This window comes from Pithys albifrons, chromosome 1 (assembly GCF_047495875.1).
Source record: "Pithys albifrons albifrons isolate INPA30051 chromosome 1, PitAlb_v1, whole genome shotgun sequence".
NCBI lineage: Eukaryota > Metazoa > Chordata > Aves > Passeriformes > Thamnophilidae > Pithys > Pithys albifrons.
In genome coordinates, this window is record NC_092458.1 from 33,643,386 (window position 1) to 33,670,938 (window position 27,553).

At 42.9% G+C, this 27,553-nt stretch overlaps 1 protein-coding gene across 6 annotated transcripts; it reads left to right on the forward strand.

Moving 5' to 3' along the window:
- Window positions 1-846: 846 nt before the first annotated feature.
- Window positions 847-26,431, forward strand: LOC139668916 (solute carrier family 15 member 1-like). Of its 6 annotated transcripts, XM_071549145.1 has the most exons (13): window positions 8,842-9,033; window positions 16,358-16,404; window positions 16,500-16,532; window positions 16,661-16,749; window positions 17,923-18,004; window positions 19,650-19,775; window positions 21,135-21,287; window positions 21,696-21,745; window positions 22,368-22,478; window positions 22,650-22,749; window positions 23,168-23,314; window positions 24,151-24,258; window positions 25,494-26,431. In XM_071549145.1, the coding sequence occupies exons 2-13, from the start codon at window positions 16,366-16,368 to the stop codon at window positions 25,677-25,679; spliced, it is 1,224 nt and encodes a 407-aa protein (XP_071405246.1). In that variant the 5' UTR covers window positions 8,842-9,033; window positions 16,358-16,365; the 3' UTR covers window positions 25,680-26,431. The 6 variants fall into 6 exon arrangements, with proteins under 6 accessions (XP_071405255.1, XP_071405209.1, XP_071405246.1 ...); XM_071549154.1 differs by lacking the exons at window positions 17,923-18,004; window positions 19,650-19,775; window positions 21,135-21,287; ... (4 more) ...; window positions 24,151-24,258; window positions 25,494-26,431 and adding exons at window positions 847-926; window positions 1,014-1,155; window positions 3,406-3,525; ... (3 more) ...; window positions 6,861-6,943; window positions 7,824-7,910 and having other exon boundaries at window positions 8,944-9,033; window positions 16,661-16,717; XM_071549108.1 differs by lacking the exons at window positions 16,358-16,404; window positions 16,500-16,532; window positions 16,661-16,749; ... (7 more) ...; window positions 24,151-24,258; window positions 25,494-26,431 and adding exons at window positions 8,031-8,098; window positions 10,880-13,607 and having other exon boundaries at window positions 8,944-9,033.
- Window positions 26,432-27,553: the final 1,122 nt, after the last annotated feature.

The window sequence follows — 27,553 nt, forward strand, 5'->3', positions numbered from 1 at the left end:
GCTTTTACAGAATGGATTATGTTTAAATGGCATTCCCATTAATTTTGACAGAAGTTATATCATATATTCATCCACTAAGAAAAGTAGGTAATCAGAAGGTAAACTTCAAATTCTACTGATTGTGTCAAATTTATACCTGATGTATGCTTTTTTTTCCTCTGTGTCTTAATGGCAAGAACTGTTACAAGCTGCATGACTATGGCCATAGACATGCCTGTTGCGGCAGGTGAAGGCTCAGTGAATCTGGCAGCTAATGCCATGCCATTTTGGGTTAGAAATCAAGTCCATTCTGTCATCAAGTCTGAAAAAATGAAGAATTCTTCATCAAGCAGACTATTTTTAAGGATAGGGAGTTTTCCTGAGAGATTTGCTTGAGTGAAAAATTTAAATGTTTATTTTTCTCAACAGCAGGTGTTTAGAAATAACCCCAGGCTTTTAACTGTGGTGTACTGCAGGCATTTTGTTGGATTTGGATTTTTTTTCCATAAACCTAGTTTTTTTGCATATCTTTAGACACTGGTCAAGATTGCTTTAAGGGTTAGGTGTCGGCGACCTCAAATGTGTACAGTGCAGCACTTGAACGTCAGATTGCTAAAGATCTCTTGCAAAAGGCAGATGAGTAGGGTCTAGATCTCTGGGGGACCAAGAGGGGAAAGTGAGAACTGACTGGTTCAGGTAAACCAGTGTCATTTCCACAGAAGCCAATGCAGCCTCCTGACCCTGAGTACCTACCCACACCCACTGAGTTCATGTTAACCTTGTTCTAGCTGTGGGTTGCCATGGGCAGTGTTAGTCTGTGTTGTGCAGCTCTAAGATCACGCTGCCTGACTCTTCCCTCCAGCAACGCTGTGCCGATTTCCCTCGGAGCATCTTCTTCATCGTCATTAATGAGTTCTGCGAGCGGTTCTCCTACTATGGCATGCGAGGTAAGTCCTGGGTCTCCTTGTGCTGACCATTACTTACCCAGCCCTGACTTTGGTTTGTAACCCATTGTTTTGTTGTTCTTCCTGCAGCTGTGCTCGTTTTGTATTTCAAGTATTTTCTGCGCTGGGATGACAATTTATCCACGGCCATCTACCACACATTTGTTGCCCTGTGTTACTTGACACCTATCCTTGGAGCGATCATTGCCGACTCTTGGCTGGGAAAGTTTAAGTGAGTGCTTCCTCAGAAAAAGAAAAGCCAAAATCTTGAAAGCTCACCTGAAATCAATGTTACTTAAACCATCACCTAAAACAGCAGCTCTGAACAACACCTTCAGAGCTGGTGTTGACTACTCCAGGATAATGTGTTTTATTTTGCCAAAGCTTGAGGTTTTAATTGATTTAGCGCAGACTTGAAATTTTACTGTGAATTAACAAATGTTCCAGTTCTGCTAATGTGCTAAGGCTAGTAGCATTCTTTCCTGGCATACTACATGTTTTTCCTCTCATCTGGACAAAAAGTAAGCTAAACTAAGGAAAGTATTTACCAAGCTGCAAAATAGATACTGGAGGTTATAATTACATTGGACAGCGTCTTTACCTACTGCAAGTGGCCAACAGAAAAGTGAATTGCTGTGTGAACTGGAACTTATTCTAAGTTTTAAAATACTGTATGGTTTCAGAATTGATAGCTCAGAGAAAGCTCTTCTGGAGTAGCAATTCTGCCTTTAAATGATGTGTTCTATCTTTTTTACCTGTGTGCTAGTTGCCAGGGAAAGTACCAGTAAAGTTCTTTGAAATGTAATCTGATTATTTTCAACAGCCTTATCTGGCTCTCCTTTCTTAATGTCATGATTCTAATAGTGTTTACTTTGCCTGAAAAAAAGCACGATAAAGATTTTATGGAGGGTTGAGAGTCTGAATGTTAGCTGACTTGTCAAAGGTCTCCCAGGGATGAGAGATGAAGCTGTCTGTGCTGTGCAGTCAGCTGCACCACCTTCTGCTGTGCTGACAGCTCCTGGGAGCCCAGGGCTGTGACCACTGCCCTGTGTGCTCTGGGGAGCTGGTCTGGGCAGTGTAAACTCACTGCAACTAGCTAGATATATTGCAGATTGCAGCCTAAATATATTGTGTAGGCACTTGTTTAGCTGGTATGGTTTATTTTTTAAATCCATTTTGGCTTTTACTTGTTTTATCAAGATGAAGCTTAGCAGACCTTGCATCCCTTCTCTAATTCTTAACTTCAATTGTAAACTTTCTGCCAAGCTGTTAGGCAATTAAAGTAATGAAATTGAAGTGCTGTTAAAAACCCCCATTCTACTTTATCTGTTAAATATCACTAAACAGCATATTGACTGTTCCCCCACTTTAGATCCTTTTACTCTGCTACAGGGAAAAGCAATTGGAAGTCAGAGAAACTTTGCTTTAAAGTGAGAAGAATTTGGTCTGTGTCCCTCTTGTGTCAGGGGGCTGCTGCAGCCTTGCTGTGATGATTTCTGGCCTGTGTCAATTAGAGTTGGATTGCCCTAGGTCTTTGAGCCTGCCCTTCATGCTCATGAACTGGGTTTGGGACTGCTTCTCCTGGAACTGGGCTTTTAAATACTTTCCTATCACTGCATGGTCTTTCTCCTGCTCTTCCTCCAAACTGGAGACCTGGGTCTGTGCCTGTTGAATGGAGGCCCAGCAAAGGAAGCAAATGAACACTGATTAAACTCCAGTCAATGTTTAAGGTGCAACAAAGTTAAAATGGGCTATGTTTTTATATACAGAAAAGAGGGTTGGACCCGAAAGGCAAGGGGTGGGGGCTGGTTATTCTGCAGTACTGCCCTCCCAGACACCTGGCAGAGGAAGTCAGGCAGAAAGCCTTCAGTCTGTGCTCTTCAGTGCTGCTCTTGTTCTAATCTGAGTGTAAAGATGTTGGTACCTTTACAGCTGAAAGAGTGGGAGAAGAGAGTTATTTTTCACAACAGTATTTTGGGGAAATTTCCACATTTAAAGAAGATTTTTAATTTTTTTTCTTCTTTTACTTCTGCAACTAAGACATAAAATAACATATAGAATGTTTAATGATGTTAAAATCAGTGTAAATTTTGTATTTCAGTGTTGCACAGTAGTCCATTTAAACTTCACCCTATACAAAATATAGAAATGCATTCTGGAGTTGGTTACTAGAAAGGCAATTACTGAAGATATTTAAATATCTCCTGTGATATCTATAGAATTCATTTGTGATCTTGCCTTGTTTAATTAAACAAGACTATTTAATTAAAATACTGTGGCAGTGGTGAGGAGGCAAATTTCTACAGCAGCTTTTGACAAGTTCAGTCCATAACTTATTGCATCTCTTAATTGTGGTGTTTTTTTACTAAGGATCTTTGTATGAGAAAGAGCCTGCATTATCTATGTAATCTGCATTATTTGTGTGTCTTATATGTGTAATTTTAGTAACATATCTAAAAAATATCTCCTCTCTTTGCCACAGGACCATTGTCTCCCTGTCTGTTGTCTATACAATTGGACAGGCAGTCTTGTCTGTGGGCTCCATAAATGACCTGTCGGATCACAACCGGGATGGCTTTCCCGATATCGTATCATTGCACATGTGAGTTGCCTTGTACATGTTTTTTTTCCAGGTTAATGAAAAGGACAACTTACACCTTAAATTTATGCTACTTAAATTTCAACTGTCTTTCAGTCAGTCTATTGTGTATGCTTTAAGAAAGAAAAGTTACTCTTTTTCTCTTTTGTTCCAGTGCACTGTCCATGATTGGCTTGATCCTCATTGCACTTGGTACTGGTGGGATCAAACCTTGTGTATCAGCATTTGGTGGAGATCAGTTTGAAGATGGTCAGGTAACAGTGTCTTTTGGATTTTCAGTTATACAGATACTCTAAGTAACATTTTACTATTATATTACTCTAGCAGTGTATATATTTAGACTTGTGTGTTACTGTAGTGTTTCCTGAGTAGCTGAAGAAGGAGGTAGTTATCTATTTGTCTTGAACTGAAAAAACAGAGTTGCTGATTTAACAATCTAGGCTCCTCAATGTGGTTCTGGCCAAGCTTTTCTGAATATGTTTCTGTTTTTACTGTAGGAAGAACAGAGAAGTACCTTCTTCTCTATCTTTTATTTGGCCATTAATTGTGGAAGTCTCATATCTACTATAGTCACCCCAAATCTCAGAGGTAAGGCCACACATTTGTTTATAAGAGTTAAACATCAGAAAAGGTTGAGCATTGGATTGCAGTCTAGTTAGGTCTAAATTAAAGTTCTGTTCTCTGACTCACTGGAGTTACCTAGTAAATAGTTCACATTCAACTTCCCATAGGCGAGGTACTGTCTAAAACCAGGCAGTCTGAGGGCTGTATTGCCTTCAGGATCAAAAATACTAGATCTGAAGAGTAATGCTGGAGCTAACAACTTGTATACCTAATGCATGTTTTAATTCTCTGAAGGGACAAATGTGTCAATTCTTCCAATACCTTTAAAACCATCACACTAGATAGAGATGTATTGTTGGCTGGGAAGGGAAGTGGGGAGAGAGCCCTCCTCTGGATTTAAGGCTATTCTGAAGTGTGTCCCTGCTAAGTACAGAAGCCTCAATACATGCATATTTGTCTATGTGACAAGGTAAATAACTTTTAATACGGTTGAACAAGAAAGTTATTTTCTCTTCTGCTTGTAGAGAATAGCATGACCCTAAACAAAAAGACAGAGGGTGAAAACTACCTTGGGGAAAAAAAAATCACTAATTCAGGGGAAGTGACAAACTGTTGAGTCCTGTAAAGATTTAACCAAAAGGCTAATACAACTAAATCAAGACATTAATTAACTCCAAGCTAGCATTCTTTTTTCCCAAACAAACTTCCCAATTCTCTTCCTAAAAGAAGTATGGTGAAGATTATAATAGGGGTTTTTTTAGTCTTTTATTTTTCAGTTAGTAGTTATGTTTCCACTCTGAGTAACATTTCAGATTTGTGCATGAAGTCTATGAAGCCAAATCACTGACTAATGCCAGGGAAAGGGAGAGGATTGGTGTTTTGATGTTCCTTTTCAATAAGCTACACTTAGTTATTATCATATTTGTATATGAACTTACCCTAAGACTGTGTAACCTCGGTCCTTCTTACTAAGGCCATGCATTTGACCCTTCCAATATGATTCTTCATGTCTCAGTATAAAACAAGACGTAAATTTTCTGTGAGGAGATACTGAGACACATCAGATTGTTTGGCCTGGAGAAGAGAAAGCTAAGGGGGGGATTTTGTCCAAGTATAAATACCTGAAGAGAAAGAATGAAGAGGATGGAGCTGGGCTTTTCTCAGTGGGGCCTGGCATCAGGTCAAGAGGCAATGGACACAAACTGAAACACAGGAGATTCCTTCAGAACATCAGGAAGCATTTTTTCACTGTGAGGGTGACCAAGTACCAGGACAGACTGCCCAGAGGGGTTATGGAGTCTATCTCCTCGAAAATATTCAGAAGGCATCTGGACATGGTCCTAGGCAACTAGTTCCAGGTAACCCTGGCTGAGTAGCGTGCTTGGACCAGATGACTTCCAGAGGTCCCTGCCAACCTCAACCATTCTGTAATACCTTTCACTATCAAAAAAGGGTTGAAAAATATAAGTTGGTTGCTGACCACCCACTCTGTGAATGTCAGCAGAGGGGTTTGTTCCCCTATGTGTTAATAATGAATGTGAAGTACAGAAACTGTATGTAAAACATCAGCAGCACTGACTGGGACTTTAATCTGTTACTTTGCACTTCAGCTACGGAGTGTGGCATTCATACCAAACAGCGATGTTACCCACTGGCTTTTGGAGTTCCTGCTATCCTCATGGCTGTCGCCTTGAGTAAGTGCATCTGTTGCCATCTTGCTGCTTCAGTGTTTAGATGATAATGATTTCAGAATAATGAAAAAGTGATAGAGATCTCCAGACACTGATTTCTACTAATACCTGTTTATTTCTGCAATTTTTGACTTAATATTTTTTTGTGGGTGGGATTAATCTGATACACTCACTTTTACTGATTTACCAGGAGAGACTGATGGTGCTAGGGAGAGGCATGAATATACCTTTGAATTCTCTATATTCTATAAACTACTGTCAGTATTTCTTGGACTACTGGATTATATAAATAGATCTTTTAAATGTAGTGTGAAAATTCTCAGAAATGTGTGGTTTGGAAGTTATCTCTAGTCCAGGAATGCAAACTGTATAAGGCAGTTGTCCCTGCACTGAAGAAATCCCATGTCATTATTTCTCAAACACCTGCATTTTTACTAGCTGTGCTACAGGTTGCTGCCTGAGCTTGACTGCTGCAGCACAAAGACCAAGAAACTGGGTGGGTGCCATTATGTACCACAGTATCCTTCATGGTCCTGACTGGGAGCCCACCCAGCTACCGCAGCCCCCACCTTGCCTGTGCGCCCAACCCATGTTAGATGATGTCTGTGGGGGTTTGCCTGTGTCCTGCCTTACATGTGTGAGGGTGAGGCTGAGGAATGGGCCTGGGCATGAGTGCAGAGGACACCTTGGTGAGTCCTGAAGTTCAGGCAGAGCCTCATGTGTCCCTGCATCATGTCAGCTGCAGCATCCTGAACTCCTGAAAAGGAGCCCATACAGCAAGGCCAGAGCCAAGGTCCAGAGCAGTCCTGGTTTTGACCATCCCTCAATCAAGCTAACTTGCCATTGAGGACTTGCCTGAAGAGTTTCCAGATTTAGGTTTTTGTCTTAAATAGCAGCCATCTGCTGGTATTAATTTGATTTATTTTACTGTATAATAGCATGAGAATAGGCATTTTCATTCCTTATTTAGGAGGGTTATTCCCACCCTAATCTAACTCCTTGACTGTTACAGTTTCCATAGCATTTTTTTGCCACTAGTTTAATATAATTGAGTTGCCTTTGGCTTCTGTTTGAATATTGTAGTTGTGTTCGTAATTGGAAGTAAAATGTACAAGAAAGTTAAACCTGAAGGAAACGTAATGCTTCAAGTTTGCAAATGCATTGGAGTAAGTACTGCTTTTATTCCAAAAGTCTCTGGCAGCAATTCTTACAACTGTTCCATAGACTTCCCTCGATCAGAAATCTGTCATAATATGAGTGGTATGGGTTTAGCTTTGAGTCTGTATTGGGCAGTTGGCATTTTGTCAGCTCAAACCAAGAAAATGAGAAAAGATTCTAATGTTTGGGCTTGGGGGTTTTTTTACCTTTTTAATTTTAGTTTCTGATATCTCCAGGTTTAGACTGCACTTTTTTAAAGTATGTCTTGATTTGTGTGTGAATTTATACATAAAGAAAACAAAGTAAGATGTCAGTGATATGTAAAAGTTTATCCCAGCTTCTGGATATCATTCCTTGTACGTTTGTGCACCTTTATGCAGCCCTGTAATAGGAGACAAACATGCCTTGGCCTGAGTCAAGAGCAGAGCTACCAGTACATGTTATCAGCAAATACTTATTGCTTATTAAAAGAATGTTATTTGCAATGCAGAGGTATATTGATCCCCACTGCATTAAGGAAGTTGGGAGTTACACCTCAGTGTGAGTCTGCAAGGAAGGGAATGGAATCTTCATGAGTAGATTTGCAGTAGATTTTGCAGTGCATCAACTTGGAAAGCAGGGGATTTTTTCATTTATGGGTTTCTTCATTCTCCATGCAGCCCTGCCAGCTTGTTACAGTTCAGCCCATTGCTTATCTTGTAAGCACTGTCAAAACCAAATGTCTATGGGTGACTTTGGCCATTGCTCAGAGTTCTGCTCCTTAGGTCCAGCTCAGCTTTGCATGTTATTCCATGCAGAAAATTTGCTGAGTTCTTGGGGACTGTATTTGGTCGCTTGCGTGCCAGGGTGTGAGGGTTGCTGTCATTACGCAATTCTGTCTCTCCTCAGTTTGCCATCAAAAACCGGTTTCGGCATCGCAGCAAGAAGTTCCCCAAGAGAGAGCACTGGCTGGACTGGGCGAGTGAGAAGTATGATGTAAGTACTGTGTGAACCTCCTCTGCCATAACAGTGCTTGACCCTCAGCTTCTCTCTGTCTGCTCTGATCCATTGCCTCAAGCACTGGGCAAATAATTTTGGAGTTTCAGTCTGATGATCTGCTAATGATCTGGCCGAATCTCAGTGCTCCCCTGGGACTGCAGGTTATCACCCCAGCTCTTGTAGGAGTAAGTAGAGCTGTGTGAGTCAATGCTCTGTGTAATAATAGGCTGTCCAGGGAAATTCAAGGGATATGAAAAAAAGACTTTCCCTCGCTAAACAAATACAAACACTTGTATGTTTTCCAGTTAGAAAAATAGCAAGCATTGTCTTTCTCAATTTTTTGTTGGTCTTGGTAAACTGCCTTCAATGCTGATTTAATGACTGCAGAGAGGAAAAATGGGAATAGTGTTGCCTGTCATGGTTAATGCAGAGGGCCATAATACTTGGAATGAAACTGCCAAGTTATGGTTTGAAATTTCAGTTTAAGTGGCTAAACACGGCATCCCCTCTGGCCTCAGTGCGGTTTCTTACCATGACTCTCAAAGTCTTGTATTCCATAGTCCCCAGCCATGTTGCTTGCCTCCTATCTGCTTTGCCCTGTTGTCAACGGAGTACAAACGTTTGACTGTCACTTTTATTTTTCCTTTGCCTCTAAGCTTTGTTCATATGTGAAATTCCTCAGTTGCCTGTCATTCAAATGCCTCCTTCCTAGGAAAATAACACAGCACTAAGTACTCAATCTCATGCTGCCATGAGTGTACAGGCAAGGAGGCCCAGGTATCTCTGATATCAGTGTTACCTTCCATACCACCCTTCCCACACCCCTTGTCAGACTTTGTACTATTTGAACAGAAATTGTCAGAAGTACCCACAATATGCAAAGTTCAGTATGTAGGTAAACATTACATGACAGGTCTTTGCCCGTTGCTCTGCTGTGACTAGCAGTCCGCAATTCTCCCTTTTTTCCTTTTTTTTTCTTTTTTTTCTTTTTTTTAAACAATTCCTCTTGTGCCATTGTCATTTGCTGCAGAAACGACTGATTGCTCAGACTAAGATGGTGTTGAAGGTGCTTTTCCTTTACATCCCTCTCCCCATGTTCTGGGCACTTTTTGACCAGCAGGTAAAGTAGAAACTGTTTGGCTTGGTAATTAGAGCTGTACAATATCACTCTATGTACTCTGAGATCACCATATATAAAAGGTGCTTATGGGAGGGTGGAAAAACAAGTTGTTTAATCTGGTTTTAATGCAGAAGGGTAGTTACTGAGTCATGCTACTACAGGGTGTTCTGTAGTCAGGGGAATCTGTTTATCTGAGCATGCCCAAGACTTATTCCGTGACTGAGGCCTCTCCAAATCTTGTATCAGCCTAGGACTCAGAGTGAAACAGTACTTTAAAGCTTTCTTAGTTCTAATATTTCTTCTGTTGTCAGTTGTGAGATGAAATTTAGGGCTCTAGTGCAAACAATGTGGAAAATCAGGGCTTAAATGATCTGGATACCAGTCAGCTTAATCACTCACTTAGTCATTCTTGTTATAAATACAGAATCACAGAATATGCTGAATTGCAAGGGACCCACAAGGATTGAGTTCACCCCTTAGCCCTGTACAGGATCATCCCCAAGAGTCATGTCATGTGCCTGAGAGTATCTTGAACTTTGAGCTTTGAGGGGTTCCTGTGGGTCCCTGGGGGATCTCTGAGAGTCTCTGGGGGTGTCTGAGGGTCCCTGGGGGGGTCTCTGGGAGTCTCTGGGGGTGTCTGGGGGTTTCTGGGGGGTCCCAGGAGATCCCCAGGGGAGTTCTTGGGGGTCACAGGGGGGGGGTCTCTGGAGGGTCCCTGGGGGTCTCTGGAGGGTCCCTGGGGGTCCCTGGGGGTCTCTGGGGGTGTCTGGGGGTCCCTGGAGGGGTCTGGGGGTCTCTGGGGATCTCTGGGGGTCTCTGGGGGCATCTGAGGGTCCCTGGCGGGTGTCTGGGGGTCTCTGGGGGTCCCTGGGGGTCTCGGCGTGTGTCTGGGAGTCCCTGGAGGTCTCTGAGAGTCTCTGGGGGGTCCCTGGGGGTCCCTGCGGGTCTCTGGGGGTGTCTGGGGGTCCCTGGAGGGGTCTGGGGGTCTCTGGGGATCTCTGGGGGTATCTGGGGGCATCTGAGGGTTCCTGGCGGGTGTCTGGGAGTCTCTGGTGGTCCCTCAGAGGTCTCTGCGGGTCCCTGAGGGGTCTCTGGGAGTTTCTGGGGGCCCCTGGGAGTCTCTGGGGATCTCTGGGGGTCTGTGGGGGTCCTTGGGCGGTCCCTGGTGATCTATGGAGGGTCTCTGGGGGTCCCTGGGGGTCTCGGCGGGTGTCTGGGAGTCCCTGGAGGTCTCTGAGAATCTCTGGGGGGTCCCTGGTGGTCCCTGGGGGGTCTCTGGGGGGTCTCTGGGGCTTTCTGGAGGCCCCTGGGGTGTCTCTGAGGGTTTCTGGGAGTCTCTGGGGTGTCCGGAAGTCTCTGCGGGTCCCTGAGGGGTCTCTGCGGGTCCCTGAGGGGTCTCTGGGAGTTTCTGTGGGCCCCTGGGAGTCTCTGGGGGTCTGCGGGGGTCCTTGGGCAGTCCCTGGTGATCTATGGGGAGTCTCTGGGGGTCCCTGGGGAGTCCCAGTGGGCTCTCTGGGGGGGTCTCTGGGGGGGTCTCTGGGGGGTCTCTGGGGGGGCCCTAGGGGGGCCCTGGGGGTCCGTGGGGGCGTCTGGGAGTCCCTGGGGGGTGTCTGGAGGTCTAGGGGGGTCCCTGGGGTGTCTGGGGGTCTCTGACAGCCTCTGGGGGGTCTCTGGGGGAAACTGGGGGTTCTCTGGGAGATCTCTGTAGCGTCCTGGGGGGTCCCTGGGTGTCCCTGGGAGTTTCTGGGAATCTCTGGGGTCTCTGGGGGTCCCTGTGGAGTCCCTGGGGGGGTCCTCTGGGGGTCTCTGGGGTCCCCAAGGAGGTCAATTACAGTTTACTTCTCAGGACCTTTAGGATGAGTTGGGAATAAAATCCTCTCTCACCAACAAAATGAGTGCCACGTCAGCCATGAGCCACACCTCGATAGCACCGCTTGGCCCTGAACAAGAGGAAGAAGAGGAATCTGAGACACACATGTCTATTTTGTGGTATGCAGGGCAGCTGGCAATTACTTATTATGATACAGCGGATTGCACAGTCTACTTCATGCCTGAGATACCTGATAATGAAGAGCTCAAACTACTGCAAACAGTGATTGGGGAACTTAATCCTCAATCCATAGTGACCAGTGCAAAACAGAACCAGAATATTGCAAAATTCCTGACCAACCTAAAAGCTACTGCTGGTGATAAAGACACTGGGAAACCAGAAATTGTCCTGTTTCCTAATGTAGATTTTGGTCTAGAAGTCAGCAAGCAACGGATCCTATCTAGGCAATTTCCATTTATCCCATCTCATATGACTGCAACAGAGAAAATTCTTTACTTGTCCTCAATCATCCCTTTTGAGAGTCCACTCATGGTACAAACCTTAGGGGGCCTCCTTAAGTTTCTAGACAGGAGAAGGGTTGGAGTTGAGTTCGAAGACAGCAGTATAGCAGTTCCTATTTTGGCCATTAAAAAATTTTTGCTGACAGATACTGTGAATATGGACCAAGACACTTACAGTGCCCTGCAGATATTTAGAAGTGATATCCATCCTTCTGTGTACAAGATGTCCAGTGGACTAAAAGAAGGATTTAGCTTATATGGAATTTTAAACCGTTGCAGATTGAAATGGGGAGAAAAACTTTTGAAATTGTGGCTCACACGACCTACCAGGAACTTGACGGAGCTGAACAAACGGCTGGATGTTATCAACTTCTTCGTCATGGCTCAGAACCATGAAACAGTCCTCACTCTTCAAAACTGCCTCAAGAATATTAAAAATGTGTCTCTTATTCTAAAAAGAATGACTCTTTCCAACACAAAAGTTAGTGACTGGCAAGCACTCTATAAGACAGCATACAATGCAGTGTGCCTTAGAAACACGTGTCGCTCTCTGCCCAACAATATTGAACTTTTTCAGATTATTTCACGTGTCTTCACTGATGATCTGCACTACATTGCTAATCTAATCAGCAAAGTGGTAGACTTTGAAGGCAGCATCTCAGAGGACCACTTCACTATTAGACCCAATATAGATGCCAGTGTCGATGAGAAGAGACGAAAGCTGATGGGACTGCCAGACTTCCTTACAGGAGTGGCACAACAAGAACTGGAGTGTTTGGACAATGATATTCCTTCCTGTTGTGTAACCTACATGCCTTTGATTGGGTTCCTTCTCTCCATTCCACGGCTACCAGATATGGTGAATGAGAGTGACTTCATAATTGAAGGCTTGGACTTCATGTTCTTGTCAGATGATAAGCTGCACTACAGAAGTGCTCGGACTAAGGAACTAGACAGCCTGCTGGGTGACTTGTATTGTGAGATCAGAGACCAGGAAACACTTATCATGCACCAGCTACAGACAAAAATCTTGGAGAAGTCTGAAGTACTTAACAGTGTGATTGAGTACACTGCACATCTGGATGTGCTCCTAGCTTTGGCAGCAATGGCCCGGGAGAACGCCTACTGCCGACCTCGCTTCATGCATCGCCAGGGCTTCCACATCAAGGGTGGAAGACATCCACTCATGGAACTATGTGCAAAGACTTTTGTAGCCAATCCTGTGAACAGTGGTGATACTACCAGACGAATAAAGATCATCACAGGGCCCAACTCATCTGGAAAGAGTGTTTACTTAAAGCAAGTAGGTCTTATAGTATTCATGGCTCTAATCGGCAGTTATGTCCCTGCAGTGGAGGCAGAGATTGGACTAATTGATGGGATTTACACAAGAATCCACAGTAGGGAATCAGTTTCTGTAGGGCTCTCCACTTTCATGATTGATCTTAACCAGACTGCCAAGGCCGTAAACAATGCTACAGAGAGGTCCCTGGTACTTATTGATGAGTTTGGTAAAGGGACCAACACACTGGATGGCCTGGCTCTTCTGGCTGCTGTCCTGAGGTACTGGCTCAGACAAGGAACACAGTGTCCACAGGTCTATGTCTCCACTAATTTTCACAGTTTAATGCAGCTAGACCTCCTGCCTGACACACCTCTTCTGGAGTGCCTGACCATGGACACCCACCAGGATGGAGATGAACTGATATTTTTCTATCAGATCAAACAGGGCATGTCCACTGTTAGTCATGCTGCCAACATTGCTGCATTAGCAGGAATGCCAGCCAAAATTCTAGAAAGAGGAATAGAAGTATCAGAACTGATTCGCAACGGAAAACCTATCAAACGTCTTCATGATCCTTTAAGAGGAGTTCGGATGGAAAAATGCAAGTCTGTTGTAGAAAAGTTTCTTTGCCTAGACCTTGATGATCCCCATGTGGACTTGGAAGAGTTCATGAGTAAAGAGATGCCTTCTGTAGCCTCAGTCTTGTAACAGGGGTACGTGTAAATGCATAGATTGCATCTTGTCCCCTGTGTTCAGTAGAAGAGTTTGGTCATAATACCTCATAATACCTCACAGAACATTCAGCTTGTAACAGATTATAGTTATGCCCTTCCCTTTTCTTGTTTAAAGCAAGCACTGTAGTTACGTATCTCTGCAATTTGATGTACCCTAGTTATCACAACTATGCAACTCCTATAGTCATTGTCACATACTTGTAGTAATAAAAGTTATGTCGGGAGCTGTTCTTGCTATTTGGATTAGGGGTCATAGGGTGGGTCCTTCCCTGCTGCTCTGGCCTCTCCTGGGCTCCTTCAGCCTCTTGTTGTGTCTGGGCTTTGGGGAAGGTTGCAAAGGGTTTTGCAGATCTCCCAAACCCCTCAGTGGTCTCGGTGCTGCAGCCAAAGCCCTCAAAGACCCCTCAGTGGTCTCGGTGTTGCTGCTGAAGCCCTCAAAGACCCCCCAAAGATTCCACAAACCACCCTGGGGGTTTCAGTGCCACCACAGCCCCCCAAAGACCCCCCAAAATGCTCCCCCACTGTGGTCCAGGCATTTTTGGGGTGTCCAGGGGGATTCAAGGGGAGTCCAGGAGGGTTCAGGGGGGTCCAGGAGGGTTTCAGGGGGGTTCCAAGGGGAGTGCAGGGGGGTCCAGTAGGGTCCAGTGGGGTTCAAGGCGGTCCAAGGGGGTCAAAGAGGGTCCAGGGTGGTCCAGGGGAGTCCCAGGAGGATCCAGGGTGGTCCAGGGGGGTCCAGGGGGATCCCAGGAGGGTCCAGGGGGGTTCAGGAGTGTCCAGAAGGATCCAGGGGAGTCCAAGGGGGTTTCAGGGGCTCCAGGAGGGTTCAGGGGGGTCCAAGGAGTGTCCAGAAGGGTCCAAGGGGGTCCAGGGGGGTCCAAGGGGGGTTCAGGAGGATCCAGAAGGGGGTCCAGGGGGGTCCAGGAGGGTCAAGGGCATTTCTGTGGGTTCAGGGGGGTCCAGGAGGGTTCCGGGGGGCTTCAAGGGGGTTCAGGGTGGTCCAAGGGGTGTCCAAGATGGTCCAGGAGGGTTCGGGGGGGTCCGGGGTGTTTCGGGGAGTTCAGGCGGGACTTGGGGGGTTCAGGGGGTTTCAGTGGGTCCAGGGGCGTCTTGGGGGGTTCAAGGGGTCCCGGTGCCGTGGCCGCAGCCCCCCCAGGTGCCTCCCAAGCTCCCCGCGGGGGTCCCGGGGGGGTCTCGGAGCCACCGCGTTCTGGCCCAGGCTCCATTTTTCTTCATTTGGAGCCACTTTAGTTCCTGACGCCGCTTTGATTTGAGGCTTCGGCAGCGCCAGGAGGGGGCATGGGGGGGCGACCCCCGCCCCCAGAGCGGGGAACACGAGTGGGGGGCACAAATACGGGGGAAATTTGGGGGAAATTCCCTTCCCTTCCCTTCCCAAACCTTCCCTTCCCAAACCTTCCCAAACTTTCCCAAACTTTCCCAAACCTTCCCAAACCTTCCATTCCCTTCCCTTCCCACACCTTCCCTTCCCTTCTTCCCTTCTTCCCTTCTTCCCTTCTTCCCTTCTTCCCTTCTTCCCTTCTTCCCTTCTTCCCTTCTTCCCTTCTTCCCTTCCCAAACCTTCCCAAACCTTCCCAAACCTTCCCAAACCTTCCCAAACCTTCCCTTCCCAAACCTTCCCTTCCCAAACCTTTGGATCTCAGGTGCCAATGATGGGGCCCCATTAACCCTAGAAAAGGAACAATCCTGCCAGGGAAAAGGTGCCAGGACAGAAAGCGAATCTTCGTCCATCTGGAATTCTGGGCTGAAAAGTGGCATTTTCCCGGACCTGCACGTGGCACGCGCCGTCAAGCTTTGCGCCCAGAGTCAGGCTTGGTGCTGTGACCACTTCCCTGGGGAGCCTGTTACAGTGCCCAGCCACCCTCTGGGTCAAGAACCTTTTCCTAATATCGAACCTAAACCTCCCCTGACACAGTGCAGAGCAGAGTGGGACAATCCCCTCCCTTGACCGGCTCGCGATGCTGTGCCTGGTGCCCCCCAGGATGCTGTTGGCCCTCCTGGCTGCCAGGGCACTACTGACTCATATTCAGCTTGCCATAGACCAGGACCCCCAGGTCCCTTTCCACAGCACTGCTTTCCAGCATCTCATTCCCAGTCTGTACAAACATCAAGGGTTCTTCAAGCAGAAGTATAAGCTCATAATTCTCATTTACCTGGTGGAGTGAGTGCTCAAGACTCCTGAAAGCATTTTTCGTGGTTGTGCATTGCAGTATGAATTTAGGGTGATGTCTGAGAGGAGTTGAAAGCTTTATCCAAGGCAGATGGTAGGAGGTTTAGTCCAGATTCCCTATACCCCACTGCTTCATTACCTGTGAACTGTAACTGCCTGTATGAGCTGTTACAATCAGGCAGTTCTGCCATGAAATTCAGAGCTAAATACTCATTACATGAGTAGTAACTCCTCTCTGAGACAAGTGGTATGTTGCAGGTGGTTAAATGCTCACACCACAGATGGAGTAATACGTGTTCTTGTCTCACCCTGGGCTCAGGCTGAAAGTCAGCCGCACTTGACCCAGCTATGGGCAGGTTTTTGGGGCAGAGAGCTCATGGCAGGTTGAGCCCTGGCTTGTCTGCTCACTGCTGGGCTGTGTGAAGGAGGGATGGATGTATTGGAGGTGTGGGCTGCTCAGGCAGATGGCACACAGGCGCCTGGGTGGCTTTAATGCACAGAAGACAGCAGTGCTGGGCACAGGATGTCCCTGCCATCTCACCAGCTAATTTCTGCATCTAAATTATTCTCCACTCTATTTCACAAAGCAAGTAAATGAAATTAAATGGGCCATGAGGATCACTTGGTTCAAATGTTTACATTGCAGAGTAAGAATATTCCATAGGAAGCTAGTTGTACTTTTTTGTTTTATTGCATGTCTTTCCCAACACTTTACTTACGAAAACAATTCAAAAGGAACTTTGAAAGATTGAGTTATTGTGCTATCTAATTTACTCTTCTTTTATTAAGGGGTCAAGATGGACACTGCAAGCCACAGCAATGAATGGGGTTTAAAAGTAGGTTACTTTTTATTCTTTTTTTATTGTTGATTAACACCTTTCTAACCACTTATTGTCATAATATTAAAAACTGTTTATTTTTTCTTCACCAGGGGCCTCTTGTAATCAAACCAGACCAAATGCAGGTACACTTATTCTTTTATCTGCCATTTTTAAATACTTTTGAAAGTTTATTTACATATTGCCCCTTTTTAAAAAAAAGTACTTGGAAAAAAACTTAATTCTTTCATCTTTTTATGTTCATCTTCAACAGATTGTGAATCCAATCCTGATTGTTATAGTGGTCCCAATTGTAGATTCTGTGGTCTATCCTTTAATCAAGAAATGCAAGATCAGTTTTACGTAAGTTGATGTAATTACCCGACTTCAGCAGAGGCTTGTTTTGAAGGTTTTTTTAAATGGCTCTTCCAGTGCTAATGTAACAAGAGCAGCATTCAGCTAAGGAGAAAATACTAGTGTCTTTTAAATGGGTTAATATTTAAAGGAAATTAAGATATATAAAAAAATACAGAATACTGCAAGTGATATGTAGAGGCATCACAGACTAGAAGTAACAATATTTTCCAGTTACGGACAAAATCTTTTGATTGCAGGAGAGATGCTCTTTAGTGTTTTCCACATCCCCCTGTGTCTACCCCTTCTCCCTCCTGAAGAATATGGAGTAGAAATACAACATGTATGCCTAGCATGCGTCATGTTTTGGGCTTAAAACTGTCTAAGACACAAGATGTGTTTCCTTTTCAGCCCCAGTGAGGAGTCTGCCTCACTGGATACTTCTAGGTGGAGCTTCAGAGTGCACTACACATTATTTTTCATGTTGGTATTGAAGTAGCTAGCACTCACAGAAGAGCTTGGTGAGGCAGAAGAGAATACAGTTCTTAAAATAATTTTCACAGATTAAAGATTTAATGCTATTTTTCCATACAGTTATGAAAAATCTAGGGTGTGTGCTGTGCTGGAAATACTGTCATTCATTTGTGAAAACTCTGCATTGGACAAATGATGCCATAAATAAGTACTTTAAATTTACCCTTACAGCTTAACTGAATATCAGTAGATGTCTCCTAATTCAACAGATTTCCCTGATTCTTTTTTGTTCCATTTTATTTAAACATAGTAGTATGGACAGAAGTTGTTACTCTCTTTTTAAAAGCATATCTTCCTGTTTCTTTGTTGTAATGCTGACAACTGTATTGGATCAGGTTTTTTTCTTCCTGCAGAACAGACTTTTTCAGAAATCTAGTAACTATATTCTGTCAATATTTGAGCCCAGCAGGTGCAGAGGAACAGGTTATATTAAGATGCTACAGGAAAGATGTGTTTCCTGATTCTGTAACAACAAAGTGAGAGGTACCTGGCTAAGCAGAACACTTTCTGTAATAACATCAGCCCTTCAAATGGTGGTAATATGGTAGTTGTGGCCATTTGAGTTTCCCACTGTGGAAAGAAAATACACTGCTGAAGCTTTGAAATAACACTTCTTTAAAACTCGCATGTCTTTTGTTGTTGTACTAGGCCCCTGAAGAAGATGACTGTTGGTATGTTCCTTGCCTCTATGGCTTTTGTTGCTGCTGCCATTGTGCAAGTGCAAATAGATGTAAGTTCAGCCACACAGGAGTATTTACTTATTAATATTTAGTTGTTAATACAGAACAAAGTGTGTTTAAGGCGAACATGACCCAAGACTCATAAATTTGGAAGGAAGCATATGAGCACAGAAGTAAAGAGAGGGAAAATAAAAGTATATTACAATACTGTGATTGGCATAATAAAATTAACTAGCAATGAACATTATTCTGCAAAACATTTCAGTGCTATTAATATAAATCACACATTAAAGGCAACCTCTGTCTTTAAACTGAGACTAAAAGCTGAAAACCAGACACTTGCTTGACCTACTGGGCACTGCTTTGTGTGTTTGATCCCTTCTGGTATTTAGACTGGAGATGAAGTGTGACAGTCTGGGAAGCATCATCACAGCATGAGCAAAGATGAAACCTGTTTAAGGCAGAATTCATCTTGCTTAACCTTCCTTGCTCCAAAGGGAGGTGCCATGCCTGAACCAGATGAAGGTTTCCCCTGTTGCTGGAACATTGACAACACCTCTGGGAGTGATCCGTTAATGGCACCCCAAGGTCTGAATAGGTAATAGAGATGGCTGCCTGTCCTTGTGCAGTATCAAAGGAAGGGGCTGAAATCTTAAATAGAATCATAGAATGGTTTGAGTTGGAAGGGACCTTAAAGATCACTGAGTCCCAACCCCCTGCCACAGGCAGGGATGTCTTCAACTAGACCAGGTTGCTCAGACCCATCTAGCCAGTCCTTGAACACATACAGGGATGGGGCATCCACAGCTTCTCTGGGCAACTAATAGCTTTAGTTAGGAATGAGGAATTCTCTCCTTAATGCCTGGTCCCAGCAGTGAGACAGGCTGTACGTTCAACTCTGCCTCTTGAAGATGGCAGTAAAGGATCTGGCCTTCAGCTGGTGTAGCAGGCTGTCTTCCCAAATGCCTTGTTCAGAGGGCCAGAGCTGTGCATGTGTACAGACACACTGGCATTGGGCAGCAGCTTCATCAACACTGGCAATTTCCCAGGTTGTTGCATGAGAATCTCCTGCAAGAAAGGCAAAGGTGGACCTGTGGGGGCTTTTGTGTGTGATGTACCAAAAGAGATTGAAGCAGACAAAAGTAAGGGAAGGGAGAAAGGGGTGAGGCAGAATTGAAACAGACATAACTCTTGCAGTTCATGCTGCTCTCCAAGAGCAGAAGCTATTTAATTTACTGTTAGATCTGGTGGGAAGTAGAGTCTCCAGAAGTTCTGTTTCTCTGGGCTGTCCCACCGAGCAGTGCCTATCTGTGCTTCTCTGGTTCAGCAGCACCAGCGCTGGGGGAGAATAGTCAGAACATGGTACAAAGGAACTCTCAAACCCAGACAGGCAAAGGATGTGGGCAAAACTCATAGCTTGAACTGCAGAGTGGCCCTGGTAGTGGCAACATGCTGCAGGGTGTGATCAAAGAACCATATCTGGCCGTGGAGACATTGTTGTAGATGAGAGACCTCTTTCCTAAGGCCACTTGTGAGACTAGTGACAAAACCTGTTATTTGTGTGGCATCCCTTGGACAAGTGTAGTTCATAAGGCAAATGCTAATGTTCAACATGAAATAATAAAGATCACAGTAATTATAGTAATTTTTCCATGTGACTTAGAGCACTGATTTTATTTTTTTTCTGTCTCTTAGAAAACTTATCCAGTTTTCCCTGGAGCTGGGCAAACCCAAATTAGGTTAATGAATCTAGGTTATTTTCCTGCAACAGTTCAGTTTCACCCTCAACTTCAGAAGGTGGATGTAGCATCTATGGATGCGGTAAGTAAGGACAGATAAGAAACAGTAAGTTAAAAAAAATTCTAATGGACTAAGTCAAAGTCATTCTTAACTAATGGTTCAAAATTGTTTGTTTTCTAGTTGGTATTTTTTCTTCTAGTAATTCTAACTGAATTTTTTTTGTATTGTGGAATGAATTGTTGCTGAAAACACACTGAATGAAGAAATGGTAACTATGTCAATATTTGAAGTGCTACTAGTTTGACAAGAGTGGAGGGTTTTTTCCAAGAAACGTCAATAAACTTAACAGTGACTTCAAACTACTTGAAAACTTCACTCTTGTTAAGAAGGTTCCATTTTTTAACAGCAAGAATGCCCTTTCTTTCAGTGAAAGTCCATTCAGCTCTAGTGAGTCACTGGTCACTATAGTGAGTCACTATGAGGGATGGCTAACCTCAACAGGAAGCTTTTTGTGTAGCTGCATCACACGTTAAGCTTCAGATTTTGCTACTAAAGAACCTTTTCAGGTTCTAATTCAGCACAGCATTGATAGTCTATTGACAGCAAAATGTAGTGGAGCTGATGGATGTTTTTGATAAGGGATGTTAGAGTGTGATCTCTGATAGCCTACAGTCCTGTTTCCATGTAAGAGGAGAAATCCTACTCCATCCTCCTCCAAATTTGCCTCACACAGAATAGAGGTGTGAGGAGAAGATAAGGGCACCCAAACTGCATAGAGACAAGGAATTGATATAACCATAGTTCATACCTGAAAATGAAGGGCATAAAATGCTCTACTCCCTATTACAGACATTTTATAATCCACATATGGATTATAAATTGCTATTTATAATCCTGTAAAACAGAAGGCTTATTTTAGTACTACACTAATGTCTCTATTAATGGTTTAAGTATTTTATATTGATTAAATGTGTTTAGAAAATTGAAAACATGTCACATCTGTTATGCTGAAACCATAAAGATGAATCCTGCCTTTGCATATTTTAGGAGGTGTTGCTATTTGGAAAATGCTGCATTTTATCTTGTCCTACCTCTGTAGCTAAACATAATTTTAGTGGTGGTTGTGGTAAGCCTGACTTGTCTGGAGCAATAAATATATTGGAAAATATAACAGCTATTCCATAATGCTTGTGGAAAGCCTACGTAACTTTGAAGCTTGTGTAAGAAATGAAATTAATCAAAAATAATGATCAAATGTAATTAATGGTTGATGTAGAAAAACCTACTAAAAATGAAAGTTAGGGGATGCTCATCATCACTGGCACTTCAGAAGTAACACATGTGTAAACATCTGACACCCCTGAGTCCATAACATTCCCTCAAAATTGTGGACAATTTGCAGTTGCACAGAAGTTCATAGCAATTTGTTTGTCTTTGCAGACGGGCTACATGACATTTAAGACGTCTGAGCTGCAATCATTAAATGTAGTTTCTGGAATTGTAAATCACAATCAATCTTTGAAGGACCTGCAAGGGGGGAAACGTTACACTTTCGCATTTCAGCCGCTTGGGCTAACCATGCCTCATAATTTGGTAAGTCTGTTTAATTCTTAAAATATACATTAATGTTTTGATAGCTGTCTATGTGGAGTGTGCTGAGAGGACAAGCTCTGGATAGCTTTTTCTTTTGACTCATTTTCTGTCTCTGCTCTACCAGTAACACTGATGAGCTGTAGAGAGCAGGCCAAGATGTAGTTTTAAAAGAAAATTTAAAAAAATTACCAACTTACTATTTACCTTGACAATTACCCTTTCACCAAGACTTAGATGTGTGGTCAAAGAGAGTTTTATAGTAAACATGTATCCTAGTAGGATCCTACAGGAAAAGGTCTGGCGTCTTTCTCTGAAGCCTCTGTTAAATTCCCACTTCTACGTAATAGTGCATATTTAAGCTGTTCACTGATGCCAATGAAGTATTTTGATAATGGTCTCTTCCACCAGATGTTGGACAATGTTACATCAAAACCAGAAGAAGGAAATAACCTTGTCAGGTAGAGTTTGTTTTGCTTCTAAATTTTGACAGTAGTGTGACTGTGTCTTCAACCTGTCTTTTGGTGGACTCTCGCTTAACAGTTTTCTATCCTTTAGGGTCTTGCCTCTTGCTGGACACTTCACTTGATGTTTAGGGGGTGTAAGAACTTCAGAAGCGTGACTCTTTTCAGCTATCTTGCACATCTGCTTTGGGTTTCATTTAGTTAAAATCAGAAGTGTGGATTTCATTCCATTGCCTAGACTTTTTTCTTGGATGAACAGCACAGATTACATGTCTATACCTCCTTTTTAATGTTGGATGAGAACTATCCTTTTCCTTCTCTGCCTTTTTTTTTCCCTAAATCTCACATTTGCAGATGCATTTTCTACTGATTGTAGTACCAGCATGGTTTTGGTGTTCTCTTAAGAAGGCAGTGGGCTGATGGAAGTCTAGCATGCTTTTTGTATTACTCACACTTTAAGATATTTAGCGTTCTTTCAAAAATCTTAACTGACAGGAAAAAAAATTAAATGGGAAGACTTGATATTTGTTGTGCTACCAGTATATCATTAAAAGTAGAGCCTCTATTCTTTGACTTACATATATTTTATATAGTATTTAATCACTCTTGCATTTTAAAGGTTCATAAATGCTTATGCTCCTACCGTCAACGTTTCTATGGATGATGAGAATATTCAAGTAGTACCTCGTCTTACTGCCAGTAATTACACCATTGTTCCAGGAGGACACTTGTAAGCATTTACCCTAATTTAACTCTTGGACATACTTGTCTAATTTAAACGTTTACTCTAATTTAATCTCTTGGACATACCTGTCTTGGGAAAAGGGGATAGAATTTCTTTCAGATAGATAATACACACAATTGACTATACCTATGATCTTAACTGTGTTTTTGTTTTTAGGGGATATATCATTAAAAGTCAAATATCATCTTACTCCTATTGTTCAGTACTTACAAAGGAATTTGGATTTGGCAGTGCCTACACCATTTCACTTGATGGGGTGAGTTGGCAATGTTGTTTAATGGATAATATGGAATTACTTTCTGCGTTGATACGTTATTTAAAAAAACACTTCTAGAATTACCCCTCTTGCCCCTAATTGTATATATGATGTAATTCTGGTGTATTAAGCAGAACATAAAGCCATCTTTAACTAGAAGAAGAATGATGGGTATGATCATGACATAATGCAAGAACTCATGTTCATCACTAATGGCCTTAAATCTTTAGCCCTATTAGACACTATGGATTTGCATGAAGTCTGCTGTAAAATACCTATACTTTATAACTAGGTGTGCAGCTCTTCATAGGCAATATTTGTTTACCCAGAACTTTGGATATGATTGTACCACTGCTTAGAGTGTCTTTAGTGTGCAGACTTTATATTTCTGTTCCTAACATGCTATTTTAATTTCCAGTGTACTAAAAGCCGCCTTAACATAACATATTTTGAAGATGTTGCACCCAGTACAGTCCATATGTTATGGCAGATTCCTCAGTATTTTCTTCTTACATGTGGAGAAGTAGTCTTCTCTGTCACTGGGCTGGAGTTTTCATACTCACAGGTAAGCTTTGCTGGTTTTGTGTTAAGAATCCTGATAAAAATTAAGATCTGTGATCTGTTGTTTTTAAGTGGAGGTTGTGTACTGTTGCTATTATCAGCTATATCCTTTAGGGGTCTGTATCAGGACTCTATAGGCTGAGGCAAGTTGGCCTTGTTTCATTAGGATTCAGTGTTTTACATGAAGCTATGCTGAATTTATAATTTGAAGACTTGACCCCCAAATTTCCTTTTCATATGTGACTTCCCATTGAAAGTGAGTGGAACTGTACTGCTGCTGTAAAACCAAACTGGAGGGTACTCAAATATAAAATGAAGTACTGACACCTAATCTTCACACCAATTTACTCTACACAGCTTATAGCAGCAGTTCAATTATTTAATCCCTTTATCTTCTGACTTCAGTTTATTAGCTGTGTGCATTTCTTCCCTTAATTCTGAGTCTGGAAACTGCAGCAAGGGGGACGTTTTAATATGTGGCTTGCTAGATGATGATGCGTGAGGTTTCTTCATTTCAGTTGTACCACGTGTTTTGAAGGTGTAAAATATGCCTGTTAGTTACTCAATGTGTTTAAAGCTAAAGGTGTTACAGTTAGTGCACTAGTGATCTCTTCCTCCTCAAATCTTCTCTGGATCTGTTTAGTTCTCTAGCAATTTTTAATTTAAAAACAAAACAAACAAACACAAAAATGCCCCCAACCAGCGCCAAAATCAACCAAACCAAGAAATCCTCTTCCCCCCTGCAGAGAGGCAGCGTTTTACACGGTAAAGGTGGCAGTAAACATCAGAAAATAAGTCAGAGCAGTGTTGGTCTGAAACATATATGTCTGTCTTCCACAGGCCCCATCTAACATGAAGTCAGTGCTGCAGGCAGGATGGCTGCTGACTGTGGCTGTTGGTAACATAATTGTCCTTATTGTAGCTGGAGCATCCCAACTCAGCAAGCAGGTAAGGACACAAGCAATATGTGTGATATTGCACTGTGAGAAAGCAGTTCCAATCCAGGGGAGAGTCATGGCAGATAACCCTTAACCACAACTTTTGAACATCAGTGTTATGGTGGATTTGCATTTATAACTGGAATATGAGAAGTTAGTGTTAGCTACAAGAGTGGTAGAACTACTTCTTGACTGAATAATCTCATTAGAGTATATAAATAAAGAAGTTATTAATCTTTAAAACCTATTTAGGTTAAAACTAGTTTTGAAGGCTGTGACAACAGGCTGGTGATTTGCCTTCTGGAGCCCTTCTAAAATTTCTCTTGGACTTTTCCCCGGCATTGCCTCAACATTTTTGTATATTAAACTTTTAACAACTCCTTCTACCTCTCTTATCTGTTATTTGCTATCCTTAACTATTGCTTTCAGTCTCTTTGCTTGCAAGCAGTAGTTTTTAGCATCTGTGCAATAAATTTCTTTTCATTGTGTAGAAAGTCTGTGAACTGCTGAGCTGAATTGAAACCTATCAAAATTTTGTTAATTGTTAATAAGCCTTCACCTGCTTACCACAGTCCTGCTGTATCCCTTCTTTTGGTTCCATTGGTTTCAAACCTCTTTCTTTGAGACATGGAAGTTGTGGTTCTCCTGGTAAAGAACACTTGTACAAGACTATTAGTGGCACTCCCTAATGAATCAAAAAATCTATCAGAGAGAGGGAAGATCCTGCTTCTGAAACAGGTTTGTTAGTCTCAGTTTCAGCTAAATTAACTGGAAAGAGCATGAAATGGAGCTGTTTAGGCTTTTCAGGTGGAGATGGTACTTCGAAACCAGATTTTCTGGTCTTGATCTCTGCCCACATTTGTGGTCCGTAGAAACTCTTAATTGCTGACCTAAGTAGAAGCAGAATCACTACCAGCCTGTTTTAGAGTAAAGGGAGGTGCTGAGTTTCCTCTTCAGTCTTTCATTCAATTCCTGCTTCCTCCAGGAAGGGGATATTGTAGACCTTTTCAGAGAACTTTTATCTTTTCAGTGAAGGCGGAACTGCTGGAAGAGCCTCAATTCTCAGTTGCTTTGCTATGTATTGTTTTATCTATCTAATACTTAGTCCTGTAAGCCATGTGATAATTGTTATGCATGCTCAGTTTCACATTCTGAGTTCACTTCTTGCAAACACTTAAATAATGGTGCAATACTCTTGAGAAATGAATACTGGTGAATAAATTATGATTTTTTTCTTTTTTACAGTGGGCAGAGTATGTGCTGTTTGCTGCTTTGCTGTTGGTAGTTTGTGTCATTTTTGCTATCATGGCTAGTTTTTATACCTATGTTGATCCAAATGCAATTGAAGCCCAGTTTGATGAGGAAGAAAAGGAAGACAAAAAGGATCAAGATGACCATGAAAAGAAAGCTGAAGCAGATTCTAAAATGTAGAAGCTGTATTCAAGGAGTGTTTTTAAATTATGAAATCCCATTCACTCTCCCTGCAGTAAGAGGAATCCAGGTAGCAGTAATAACACCTCTGGATAATATGTCTTATGTGAGACATTAAGAAAAACTGTTAACTTTCAATGCAGCCTCTCCTGGGAAGCAATAGTAAAAGAGTAGTCTCTCTCTTGTACTGTATGTGGTATCCTGAAGAAACTCCAGCAGAATTTGCACTCTTAATGTACCTCAATCTCAACTATTATAACATTAGAATACTGAAATTAGGCCTGGAACTACTGGACCCTGTGACAAGATGTATTTTTATACTGCATTTCAATTTTATATCATGAAAGAAATAAGTCAAGGAACAGCAACCAAAGACAAGCTCTCAGCATGATCTCTCTAGCCTCACTGTTACTTGAAACAGCAGGTCACATGTGCCTTAAATTCTTTTGTATTTCCCCATGGATAATGGGAGTAAAGCTCTGGCAATGCTCAGATTAAAATGCTGACTGTGCTCCATGTGCAGTGACTTGAATGTGCACTGTAATGTAATGCTTTATGTGCCTGTTAGCTACCCCTTTAACTCCTGTTTTGTCTTGAATTAATATTAGAAACACCCACTCAGGTAAACTGATAATGGCAAATAACCTTTGGAATAAGCAACAGCAATAAAACTTGTGTTGAAAAAAAATAATGGGAGTGGTTGAAGAATATGGTTTACAGTTGCATGTTAACAAAACTCGATGCCACCTGTCTACTGCCTTTTCCTATGCCCTCTGTCACTTGAAGCTAATGGATTGGTGTCGGTCTTCTCTACCTTAATACACCTCAACATCCATCAAATTTAGGGTAGGGAAGACTGAATTTTGCTGCCTAAGAGGATCTGGTAGTCCTGTAGTACATGTTATGGAGTGCCAGTGGTCTGCATGTTGGTTTGGGAATTCTTGGCTTTTTAAGGCCCAAATCCTACGCATTTTCCAGCAGCTACCTTGGACTCACTGGCCCCTCCAGTAGCCTGGCCAGGCTGCTTTGATGTCTGGCTTTGATGGCTGGCTGCCAATGTTCTTATCCTATTTTACGGCAGATTCATTTTAACATTTGCAAGTGTTCACACAGACATACACATTCAAGCAACATGTGTGGATACCTGGGCCCCTGTGAGTCCTGTTCCCACTCCAGTTGGTGGCACTTAGACCTCCATGTGCACAGAGAAGAGTCCCTCAGCCATGAAACAATTTAGAAATGGAGGTTGAAAAGGCAAGTCCAAGGTGCTCTTCACCTGTGTCACAGATAGTCAGAGTATTCTGAATTGGAAGGGACCCACAAGGATCATCAAGTCCAACTCTTAAATGAATGGCCTCTACCAGGGATTAAACCCATGGCCTTGGTGACCATGCTTTACCTAAGTGAGCTAAAAGTCCTATTACCCCACAGGCAGTATTCCCTATTAGTCCCTAAGCTCAGCTGGGAAGAGCTTGTCCCATGGAATTGAGATGCTGCATGTCCCCCAGCCAACGGGACTGAGGGTCTCCTGGGACAGCCCCAGGAGGAATTGCCTCCCACCCATCCTCTGAGGAGTTAAGGGGATTTTATACCAGCATTATTTATGGGAGACTAGCCAGCCTTTCCCCTGCCATGCAAGTTAAGCAAAATATATCCCCTAACTGTACACCTGTAGGATAACATCTTCTGTCTACTACTTTGTACTAGATGAAATGTTTATTTACCAGTTTAAGGCTACTTTTTTTTTCCCCTTTAAAGTACAGGTTATGTGTCTGCTTCTTATAAGCTGTTGGAAGTTGACACTTCAGCAAACGCACTAACTTGTCTTCAACATGATGGATGTGGTTTATGGGTAGAAAGCCACTAATGGTGTA

What these genes read in the sequence shown, in the direction of transcription:
- LOC139668916 (XM_071549108.1), top strand. Translation starts at nt 10,925, where the DNA reads ATGAGTGCCACGTCAGCCATGAGCCACACCTCGATAGCACCGCTTGGC.